The following is a 12,221-nucleotide window of genomic DNA, read 5'->3' as shown; positions in this document are numbered from 1 at the left end:
ATTGCTAAAAATTATGTTGGCCGACCAGCGGTTACAACGAAAATGACAATGATGGTCGTATTTAATAAAAATGTAGCTTAAAATAATAGTGAAATACGGTCATGTGACCAACCAGGCAATGATAAAACCTAATAAGTATTTAAACCTAAGAATTAAAATTAGCAAGATTTCTAGAGATATTAAGTTTCTTAAAGATTGCTTGAAATTAGAGTTGGTTCCTAAGTTTCTCAAATCTTTGCAATGAAAAGGTCATCCCCATTCAAAATCTAATGTCACTCAAAAGAAAGTAAACAGCATATGGTTAAAAAATGAAATCAAGCTATTATACAGGAAGAAATCTCTATTGAATTTACAATTATACAGGACACATTTGACCATCTCTCAAAAACTATCTCCACTTGAATGGAATTCATTTTTAAGACACACTGACCTTAAACTATCTTACATATTAGACAGGAAACAGAAAACCCTAAACCATAAATTATCTTGTTCACAAGAAAGCAAACGCAAAACTTCCGACCATAACACAACTAACAAAGTGCCCCCTTCCCATTTGACTAACATTTCCACTACTATCAATCTTTCTAATACTGCCTTCTCCAAACAAGAAATGAATCTGTTGGATAAGGGTATTAAATATAATTGGCCTAATCACAAAAAAGCAGATGACATAATTACTACCATCACTGAAACCGAAACTAATATCGATAAACAAATTCCGATTGAGAAACAAAATGACGTACGTTCTGAAGTAGAAAAGAGACTCCCAACATTGTTTAATGAGATAACATCTAACAACAACTACATCTCAAAACAAATCCTAAATCTGAAATCTAACATCCATAATAGTAATGTAGTAATAACCAAAGCAGATAAAGGCAACACCATAGTAATAATGAATAAACAAGATTACATAGATAAAACAGAAACCTTTCTACCAGACAAAACCTATACTATAATTAATAAAGATCAAAAATTCTACTTTTATTTTAAATGATCACAATTATCAGAAATTAACCATAATGAACCCAAAGTTACCTACAGTAAGATCATTACCCAAAATTCATAAAAAGGAAGTCCCCATTCGACCTACAATTAATAGTATGAATAGTCCTACCTATAAAACTTCTCAATTCCTACACAAATTCCTGAAAAAACATTTCAAATTCAACAACTCCAACCCCATAAAAAACTCGATCGAACTTTGCAATTCCCTAAATAAATTCAATCTACAACAAAACCACATTTTATGCTCTTTCGATATCACCAACATGTATACAAATATCCCTATCAATAATACTATTAATATCATAAGGAACAATCTATCGAAACATAGCAAATTGAGTAAAATCGAAATTGATGAGTGGTTAAAATTACTTAGTTTCGTTTTAAACAATAATTACTTCACCTTCAATAAGAAAATTTACAAACAAGAAGGTTTGGCGATGGGAGACCCGTTATCTGGAATATTAGCTGATATATACTTGGATAACCTCGAACAGAGCAAAATTATCAATAACATAAACGGACTCTGTCTTTGGCATCGTTATGTCGATGATACCATAGCAATCATAGATAAACAAATCAATAACGGTGACAACATATTATCCTTCCTCAACAATCTGGACAATAACATTAAATTCACTAAAGAAGATGAAATCAATAGCTCTTTAAATTTCTTAGACATCAAAATCACAAGATTATCAAACAAGTTCGACTTCCAAATATACAGAAAACCCACCTTTTCTCCAACAACCATAAAAAATGATTCTTTACATCCCAACTCACATAAAAAAGCCACTTATCACAGTCTAATATATAGGGCATTAAAAATCCCTATGTCCCCCAGTAATTTAAAGAAAGAATTACAATTCATTAAAGAAATAGCTAAATTCAATGGATTTCATACAGATATAATTGATAAAATCATCAATAAAACCAAATTAAAATTAGCTACAAATTTAACCCCATTGAAACCCGCTAAACCAAAATACGCTAAATTCACTTTCAATAACTATGGTATTTATCCGATATCCAATTCACTAATGAAGCACGATGTAAAAATAGCCTATACAACAAAAAACACTAATCGTAATCTATTCTTTAATCATAACTCTATTAACATCACAGACAATAGTTACTCTGGATCAGAAATATACAGACTAAAATGCTCCACATGTAATTTTTCCTATGTTGGCCAAACTGGCCGCAGCTTCTCCACTAGATACGCTGAACATTATAATGCACAAAGACATAACAAATTTTCAGCAATGGCCAACCATATGAGGGACACAGGACACAAATTTACCACTATAGAACAAGACCTTCATATCCTTAAAAGAGTCAACAAAAGTAAACTTATGACTGAGTATGAAAATTTATTCATTTTCCTAGACCAACATTTCAACAAAGATAAGAACTTAAACGATATCATTGATAAAAAAAGCCCCTTGTACGAACAGACTTTATGTCTATTACAAGATTCAATTCCCCTCACCAATATATTCCTAAAAGTTTTCAACCTCAAATCAATAAGCCCCCCTACCTCCTCTACAATTAACACAATCCCTCCCCTTCCCCTCACCGCCATTACCTCTAATTCAAATGCTACCAATAGACCCGTAGCCACACCCACTGTATTTTCGCTCCCTCCAACGGCATCTCACCGTTACAACACGCGCAGCAGCACACTTCCCTCTCTCTCTTCCGCCAATAGCAACTCCCCTCCAAGCACTACAAACAAGCCCATAGCCACACCTTCGCAAACAGTTCCACCTCCAACTCAAACATACTGTTACAACACTCGCAGTAAGAAGCAGACAGTCGACAATAATGTTCAGTTAATAACGTAATAACGTAACAAACTACCCTCTCTCAGTCTAATGGTAAGTGTACACAATCTTCACTTTAGCATTCAATTACAATTTTTCACTCAATTAACACCACGTTTTTTGTTTCTTTTTACAGATTCAACTGTTACACTTCTGTATCGACTCGAATGTCAATCATCCACACATTCTTAAGAACATTGCAGTATTTGCAACAAATTGAGATGGTCCATAAAGACCCTATTTAAACATCGTCGTATTTTTATTTTTATTAAACTGAACCATATCACCATATGCCATTGACTTTTGATTTATCTCTAGTCAACAAGTATTGACGGTCACATGACCGTATTTCACTATTATTTTAAGCTACATTTTTATTAAATACGACCATCATTGTCATTTTCATTGTAACCGCTGGTCGGCCAACATAATTTTTTGCAATCCTATCACTCGTTTATGACAAACTGTTGCTTTGTTCTTTCTTTTTAATTATAATAGAAACCTTCTAATGTCATATCACCATTACTTCCACCAATTGTAATTTTACTGACTCATTGTAATATCTTTATAACCAACTTAACTTTAATTCTTTTACTATATGCTAATTGTAATTTTAGTCTCTCCAAAGTTTTTTAATTTTATTTCATGTATATATAAATCAGATGCCTGTTTAAGTTAAGATAATGGCTGATGATGCCTGAATTCAAGGTGAAACATGTACCATTTTAGTTAATATGCCAAAGTAAACCGACTAAAGTATGACATTTTGTATTGATTAGGTGATAAATTCAATAAATTAACTTATTGATATTATTCCATTCAAGTATCATCAATACGGATCAAGAATGATATTTATCACATGTAATAAGTGGTATGTTCCGAGCTGTCAGCGGAGAGATGGCGTGGAATGACATTAGTAGACGAATAAGTTTGAGTGGCGTTTATAAAAGTAGGAAAGATCACAATATGAAGATAAAGTTGGAATTCAAGAGGACAAACTGGGGCAAATATTCATTTATAGGAAGGGGAGTTAGGGATTGGAATAACTTACCAAGGGAGACGTTCAATAAATTTCCAATTTTTTATGAAATCATTTAGGAAAAGGCTAGGAAAGCAACAGATAGGGAATCTGCCACCTGGGCGACTGCCCTAAATGCAGATCAGTATTCATTCATTCATTCTAGAGACGAGTAAGCTTGTTTCTGATGACTTCGCGGCACAGTTCTTCATGAATTTCACTGCAGAGTTGCACAATCCGAGCACGCTTTTCCATGCGGCCTTGAGGTCTTGAAGCGAAGAGGTTTTCTTTCAAATAGCCCCATTAAAAGAAATCACAAGGATTTAAATATGGGCTTTACGGAGGCCAGAAGAATCCGCCATTATCGTTGTACTGAAGGTAACGACGAGACATTACACGATCACCAAATACTCCCCTCAAAAAATTAAGAACATCGTTAACTGTGTGAGGTGTTGCACCATTTTGCACCAACCAGTGCGTATGAATAGGGATAGCAAGAATTTGAGGCATGAATTCATTCCCCAGCATGTCCTTCTATCGCTGTGCAATAACTGTCTGACTGAAGAAAAAATGGTCCAATTAACCCATGTCTTGACAGACCTACACAGACTCACTTTTTCCCCATACGTCGTTTTTTCGTGAATAATGTATGGTTTTTCTGTAGTCCTACACCGCACATTTTGTTTATTAATCGCCCCATTGAGATGATAATATGCTTCATCAGAGAACAAACTGTTGAACAGTAGTTCATCTTTATGTTGAGTCCATAACGCGTACTGCAAACTCTTCTGCCTGAGAAGATCTGTTAGCTTGTGTAGTACAGTCATTTTGTACAGGTACAATTGAAGGTCACCGTATAACATTCTTGAATGGCGCTATATTCCACTTTCTCTTGAAGCTCCCCGTGCTGACTTGTGTGGGCTGCGCTGCATAGCGACCTTCGGCGCAGAGATGTTTTCAGGAGACCGAACTGCTGATGCACGTTGTCGCTTTTCTTCCCTCACACTGCCTTGTTCTTCAAAGTTACTGTATAAGCGAAGGACGGTGTTCCTTGCTTGTGCCCACCTAGTCTGAAATACAGCTCAAAATTTCCTTTGTGTCGCTGTAACACGTTTTGATTCGCAATAAACGATAACTGTTTTGGCGCGCTGCTGAACGGAGAGTCAGCAGTGGTCGGCCATGGCGGAAAGCTCACTGGAATGCAGGCATTTGGAGACAAAGCAGCAGTATCACCTCTAGAGTTATTTCTATAAAACAGGGAAGGTGTGCACGAAATTTTAACAACATAGTACGTAAGTTGCATTGTATATTTGCTTTTCAAATGTGTCAACTATTCGTGCGCCACCCTGTAGTTTCCCGTTGCTTTCCTCACCGAGCCAGAGTTGCTATTACATATCAGTCTGCCAAGCCCATTGAAATGCATACACCAACTGATCCCATGAGCAACATTTTCACACCATTCATACCAGGGACTGGCTGCATAAGGATTGGCATTACTAGCATCGCTCATACCTCAGTCTCTTTCATATTGTCAAAGCCACGGATAAGACAGAGACAGATCTATGATAGTAACAAAATTGCTCTAGCCTATACCAGAAGATATAGTGCACTGTAAACACTAGGTCCTGCCAGCAAAAGCATTACGAAAACATAAAGGTCCAATAATACTGTCTTATGGAAGCCTACTCTTAATCATTACAAGATCAGATAATGCTTCACCTACTCCAATTCTCTGAGTTTTATTTTATAGAAATTTAGCCGCCCTTTCAGCCACTCTTTTGTCTATTCCAATAGACCACATTTTTGTCAGTAGTCTCCGATGATCTACCCTATCAAAAGCCTTGGATGGGTCAATAGTGGTACAGTCCATTTGACATCTTGCATTTAAAATATCTGCTATATCTTGCTGGAATCCTACAATTTGAGCCTTATTGGCATAACTTTCTTTTTTATATTTTTATATATACCATTTGCTTTACGTCGCACAGACACAGATAGGCCTTATGGCAATGATGGGATAGGAAAGGGCTAGGAATGGGAAGGAAGCGGCCGTGGCCTTAATTAAGGTACAGCCCCAGTATTTGCCTGGTGTGAAAAAGGGTGGGAACCATGGAAAACTGTCTTCAGGGCTGCCGACAGTGGGGTTCGAACCCACTATCTCCCGGATGCAAGCTTAAAGATGCACGCCCCTGACTGCACGGCCAACTTACCCGGTATTGGCATAACCTTCCCTAAACACACAATCTGCCTTCTACCAAACCAGTCAATAATTGTTGCAAACATATCTAATATAATAAGAATGGTTTACACATGTCAAGCAGACTGGCAATAGTTATCCTCTTTATGTTTGTCACCTTCCCTCTGTATACTGGGAGTACTATGCCTTTGGTTGTGGCATCATATGCAACCATTAACCCGGCTCAAGGGAGAGAGGGTCACCTTCCCTGCTCTCCACTTGAGTAATTCTTGTCTGGCGCAACCACGCTGCGGGGTTGGGCATCCTCCACATCAGTAGGCCGGTATGAAAGGATGGCTAAGTTCAGACAGGGACCCAGCATCACGGGGTATTACGTGGAACCCATGCCCAGGGTTACGGGCGAAGAACTTAACGGCATCTTTGACAGAGAAGGAGACCTTTGGAATGGCAGGATGGCGGATGAGGCAACCCATCCTCTCTGGGGATAATTAGAAGAGGACACCACTGCCTTGTGGAGAAGAGGGATCTTCAAAGTCTAAGGGAGTAAACCCCGAAAGAAAATCCTCACCTGTATTAGGCCTAGCAAGTCAACAGTTGAGTATGAATACACTGCTTTCAAACCTGAAACAAGCCTCGAATGGAAGAATAAATTAAATACCGGACATGACAGTTCTTCTCGTACCGTCCGAATTTATGATGGCCTAAAGCCTGATGCTCATCGGAGATACCAGAAGACACAAAACCCTCCCAAGAAGGAGCGACTGAAAATTGGTACACTCAATATCCTTACTCTCACCAACAAATATGAAGAACTTGTGGATCTTATGGAGAGGCATAAGCTCATGATATTGGGGTTGAGTGAGACAAAATGGAAAGGATATGGGAAGAAGCCCTTGAGAAATGGATATGTGCTCTACTGGAGTGGGAACAATAATGAATCCAAAAATGGAGTTGGCTTCCTCCTTCATAAAGATATAGACACACAGACAAATGTCAAATATGTGAGTGATAGGAACATCCAGATGAGACTAAGTGTTGGTAATCCACATCATACTCTCCTGCAAGTATATGCACCGCAGACAGGATGTACCACAGAAGAGAAAGAGCAATTCCTTATCGAACTTAAGGAACAAATAACAGAGGAGAACACAATCACTATGGGCGATCTGAATGCCCAAGTTGGTAAAGATAGATTAGACTGGGAATACGGAAGAAATCTTGTGATTGCATTTGCGGACATTGAAAAAACTCTGAAGGAGAGAACCTGATTGATTTCTGTGTGTGAAACAACTTACCCATCCAGAACACATGGTATCAGAAGAGGGACAGCCATAAAATAACGAGGTACAGCTGGGATGGAAAGCTCAAGACTATGATCGACTTCATCACTGATAGCAAAGCGGGTCAGTATGTTACAGATGTTAAAGTCATACCCAGCGAGTACCTAGATAGCGACCATCGGCTATTAATCGCTGACCTAAAAGATGTTCATGTGCTCAAAATTAAACAAAAGAAAATGCCAAAGATTAAGACATGGCTGTTGAATGACATGGAGAAGAAAGGAAACTATGAAGCGAGGATAACAGCTAAACTGCAACGGACAAGGACAAGATCAGAAATGAAGTGAATAGAAAAGTAGCTGGTATTGAGGTTCCTATTACCAGTGTCATAAAGAAACGTAGACTTCAGTGGTATGGGCACATAATGAGAATGAACAGGGAAAGACCTGCCAGAAAATATTTTGACCTTAATATCATAGGAAGAAGACCACAGGGAAGACCAAGAAAACGTTGGACAGTCTGATCGGATGTGGAGGAGAGAGGATACAAATAGTAGGATGTACTGGAACAGAAGATGTATGAAGACAGAAGGAGATGGCGAGCGCTTGTACACCACACCCAGGACGATGGGATAGGAAAGGGCGGCCGTGGCCTTAATTAATGTACAGCCCCAGCATTTGCCTGGTGTGAAAATGGGAAACCACGGAAAGCCATCTTCAGGGCTGCCGATAGTGGGGTTCGAACCTACTATCTCCCGAATACTGGATACTGGCCGCACTTAAGCGACTGCAGTTATCGAGCTCGGTAAAATAGTAATTAAATAAGTACTTCAGATATGGTATTATATCCAAACCTACTACATTGAGTTTATCCCCAGAAATCTTATTAGTTCAAATTGCTTTTCTAGTTTTCAAGTTTTGTAAACTTTATTACCGTAGGTACATTTCACTACTTTGTTATTTCGTCGATATGTCATTGCCAGGAGATCCTGTGGATAGCCTGGCTGCCTGTTTTTACTGTTGCTCAGTTAGCACCACCCAGGAGGCACGTGTAGGGCAATTACAGCTTAAACCTACGGACGTGAGCAACTCGACTCTACTTTATTCCTTTTTAAATCTTTCGACGAGTGGAAAGGTCGATGGGAAGCAGATGTGCACCTGAATACCTTTTTCTCAGGTCCCAGACTTCCAAGTGGATCCCACCTACCACGCAAGACCTGGACTGCTCTGAATAGAATCAGAACAGGACATGGCCAGTGCAAAGCCCCTCTCTATAAGTGGACAAAGCTACCTAATCCAGACTGTGACTGCGGAGCTCCACACCAGACTATTCATCATATAGTCAGGGAATGCAAGATGCTGTATGCTGGATTGAAGAAGTAGATATTCAATTGTGAAAAACAAATTACTTTGTTTCTCATCTGTAAATATGTATAGGTCTATATATATATTAGGGGCTGCCTGGCCGAGGCGGTAAAGGCGTGCTCGGTTCGCCCGGAAGGACGTGGGTTCGAATCCCCGTCAGGAAGTCGTAAAATTTAAGAAACGAGATTTCCACTTCCGGAGGTGCATATGACCCTGAGGTTCACTCAGCCTACACCAAAAATGAGTACCAGGTTAATTCCTGAGGGCAAAGGCGGCCGGGCGTAGAGCTAACCACTCTACCCCATCACGTGCCGAGGTTAACAATGGTGAAAGCCTTTACCTTCCACTCCTCCTAGGGCCTTCATGGCCTGTACGGAGGTGACTTTGACTATATATATATATATTACTGATATTGTCTGTATAAGCCATACAAAAATAATAAAAGTAAACTACTTGTTAGTATTAGTCACTTCCTCTACCCGCATATTGTTCTTATATCAAACTATCGGCGAAGCTATAGTAAGCCTTACTCAAGGTTTAGTAACATGAGCCACCGCTAGGTGGCGCACGCCACTTCACTGTCGCATTAGTATCGCTGAGAGGGAGCGCCGAGAATGCTGCCAACTGTTTGTTGTTGGTTTGATATAGCTATACTTTTTTTTTCTTACCGTGCGGACAGTATGCGCCGCAGCGATAAAAGAGAGCCTCTCGAAGGGAGTGGGGCTGTTCTCATGACAAAGATTGGCCTGGATGTGCGAAGATAGGTTACAACGGTAAAACTTCCGCAAGCGGGCCGGGCATGGCGCGCCTCGCACTCCGCTCGCTGTACACACGGAAGCTTGGCGGCGGGTGATGCTGTTACCAACTGTTGAGGAAAAGTGACGATACGTTACAACCACTAAATTAACTTTTTTCTTGCCGTGCGGGCAGTATGCGCCGCGGTGATAGTTAAGAGCCTCTCGAAGGGAGTGTGGCCCCCGAAGGGGGCCACTGTTCTCATGACAGAGCTTGGCCTGGATTTAAAATGATAGGTTACAGCTACTAAATTACATTTTTTTCTTGACGATCGAGTGTTTATATTTTGCGCGGTGTGGTGTCCCTGTGGCGACCGACCATGCGACCTCTAGCGGGGAAAAAGTTACATAGGCTTCTTCACAGCTGATCGGAGCTGGCCAATGGGAGTAAAGATAATGGTGGCAATTTCTTCCTTCATGCTGTATTACTTTCTGTTTTCCTATAAAAGAAAGAATAGTTTTCGAGGCGGGATGGTGGGATTATAGCAAGCGTAGAGGAAGGATCTCTCCTCTCAGGCACTCCATGTATTGTAAAACGTTCCTTTTCAATCTTTACTAATGATGACCAATGCCGGCCCGCTTGCGGAAGCGCCACCGGTTACAACTACTAAACTACCTTTTTTTTCTTGCCGTGCAGACAGAGTGCGCTGCGGCGATAGAAAAGAGCCTCTCGAAGGGAGTGTGGCCCTGAAGGAGCCACTGTTCTCATCACAGAGATTGGCTTTGAGGTGCAAAAATACCTTAAAGCTAATAAATGACCTCTATTTCTCGCGCCATGACCCTTTTAAACTTCCCTGGCCGCTTCATTTTTTTTTCTTCTGCAATGGTTGGTGTCAAATTCTCGGCCTCATCCTAGGTGTCAGTGCAGTGACGTCATTCTCTTCCTTACGTGAACCAATCACCGTTATAAGCAATGGAGTATGGCGTCTAAAACAGTATTTCTGGTTATAAAAGTAAATGTGCTTCTAGGGGCGGGTGGGTTGGTCCCAGGCAAGCGCATTGAACACATCTCTCTTCCGCGATCATTATAAGGTAAACTTGGAAACATTTCAATAATATTCTATGTAATAATCCTTGAGTAATGGTTTCTATATTTTTACCCAAACTATCTTCACACACTGCTGACTAAAAATCTCCGCCTGCTATAAATCCTCATATACACACTTGCCCTGTTCACTAAAGATCCCTGGAATGCTCTTCCTGTAATCTGCTTCTGCACTAATGTACCCATATATAACCTTCATTTTTTTTTTTTTTTTTTTTTGCAACAATTCATATGACTGCCAATTCAATTACATGTTCCATCATGTTATCCTGAGGAGACTGTTTTGCTAAATTTAATTTAATAATCATTTCCCCTAACTACCACAACTATTTCTTTCTAACCTGCACCTCCTCCTTAAACTATGTATTTCTCTGCTATAATATAGTGCGTTATTACCGTCACTTACCACCTCAATAAGTAAGCGTTTTAATCACTAGGAGAGAAATAGTGCAAAAACAAGATTTACGCAGCACATCCCTATTCATTCAATTGCATCAAGGCACACCTAATGACACTGAAGAGAAACACACAGTTTGCTATATCTTTTCACACAAGTTTAGGCTAGGTGAATAATGTTACAAGATACATTAATAGATTTCAATCACCTCACCTCAGATCATTCTTCAACTCGACGACAACATCTTTGCCAACCAGGGACTTGAAGAATGAATAGAACAGCTGAAATTTTAAAATGAAGCAAATGTCAGCAGGATTCCTTCACACAGAAAATGCAATACAATATTCAGGGAAACATATTTACAGCTAAAAAACATATCTATCTCTGTACAAGTACAAAAGAGGTCGGTCACAAGAGAATTATTTATTCCAGTGCACAACATTAGTGCTGGAATTCATTCGATGACCTTCGATGTTAGGTCCCTTTAAACAACAAGCATCATCATCACCATTCTCACTCAGTTTCTCTCCGACCATGGAAAGGTTAAGTGCTAATCTGAGCGCTTTAAAATTCATGTTGAAGATGAATATTTGTGCGTTTGTGGATCTCCCCAAACAGCCGATTCGATCTTGTCACCTAAACAATTGCCATGTGGAACACTGAAAGTTATTAAACCGTCTGTTTAGAAAAACCTGCTGCTACAAAAAGTTCCTTACGTTCATTCACAAAACATCTTCGTTAATTTTGCTTCCTAATTTTGTATCAAGGACCAATAATTAATTAACTGATCAGAACTATAAACCGAATATACTCATGTAAAACAAGGTTCAAACTATTAGGATATTCAATAAGTAAACAAATAAATTTATAGCTCACCATACTCACGCTACCTTCCCGGTTTAAACAACAAACTTAACAAACATACCATTCAAAACAAATTGTAAACACGCCCACTACACAGACATCACCAATCACAAATTTCATAGATACATGTCCGACGCAGTGCCTCAAAAAACATGCTGGTAAAAAGAAAACAATTCCCCAACGCAGTCTGGTGGCTGAAGTTAGAAAGGTAAACAAACGAGTGCTCCACAGTTGATACCCTAATTTACGCTGAAAGTAAGATAGATAGATAAGGAATGGGTCTGTGGGTCTGTGAAGACCCTTTGTGTCCCTTAAACGGGTTTGCCTAGTCCAGCCCTAGTGCTCCTATAAAAGTACCAGCGTCCAGATGTTGGCATTCCTGATGTCTTCCAGGCTCACAAAATTTGAGCAAATACAGTAGAGACAATGGG

At 39.6% G+C, this 12,221-nt stretch overlaps 1 protein-coding gene across 2 annotated transcripts in view; it reads right to left on the bottom strand.

Moving 5' to 3' along the window:
• The window catches only part of LOC136863988 (U6 snRNA-associated Sm-like protein LSm2), an 86,037-nt gene extending 74,061 nt beyond the window's left edge, over positions 1-11,976 (bottom strand). Inside the window, exons 1-2 of one of the 2 annotated variants that reach the window (XM_067140462.2) lie at positions 11,852-11,976; positions 11,140-11,207 (exon numbers count right to left, since the gene is read on the bottom strand). In XM_067140462.2, the coding sequence (XP_066996563.1) occupies positions 11,140-11,207; positions 11,852-11,854 (71 nt within the window). In that variant the 5' untranslated portion in view covers positions 11,855-11,976. Of the gene's footprint in view, positions 1-11,139; positions 11,208-11,802 lie in introns of both variants that reach the window. The other variant, XM_067140461.2, reaches the window with a different exon arrangement.
• Between the last annotated feature and the right edge of the window lie 245 nt (positions 11,977-12,221).

The sequence above is a fragment of the Anabrus simplex genome, chromosome 2 (genome assembly GCF_040414725.1).
Source record: "Anabrus simplex isolate iqAnaSimp1 chromosome 2, ASM4041472v1, whole genome shotgun sequence".
NCBI lineage: Eukaryota > Metazoa > Arthropoda > Insecta > Orthoptera > Tettigoniidae > Anabrus > Anabrus simplex.
The sequence above is the reverse complement of the archived record's forward strand: the minus strand, read 5'-3'. Positions and strand labels throughout refer to the sequence as shown.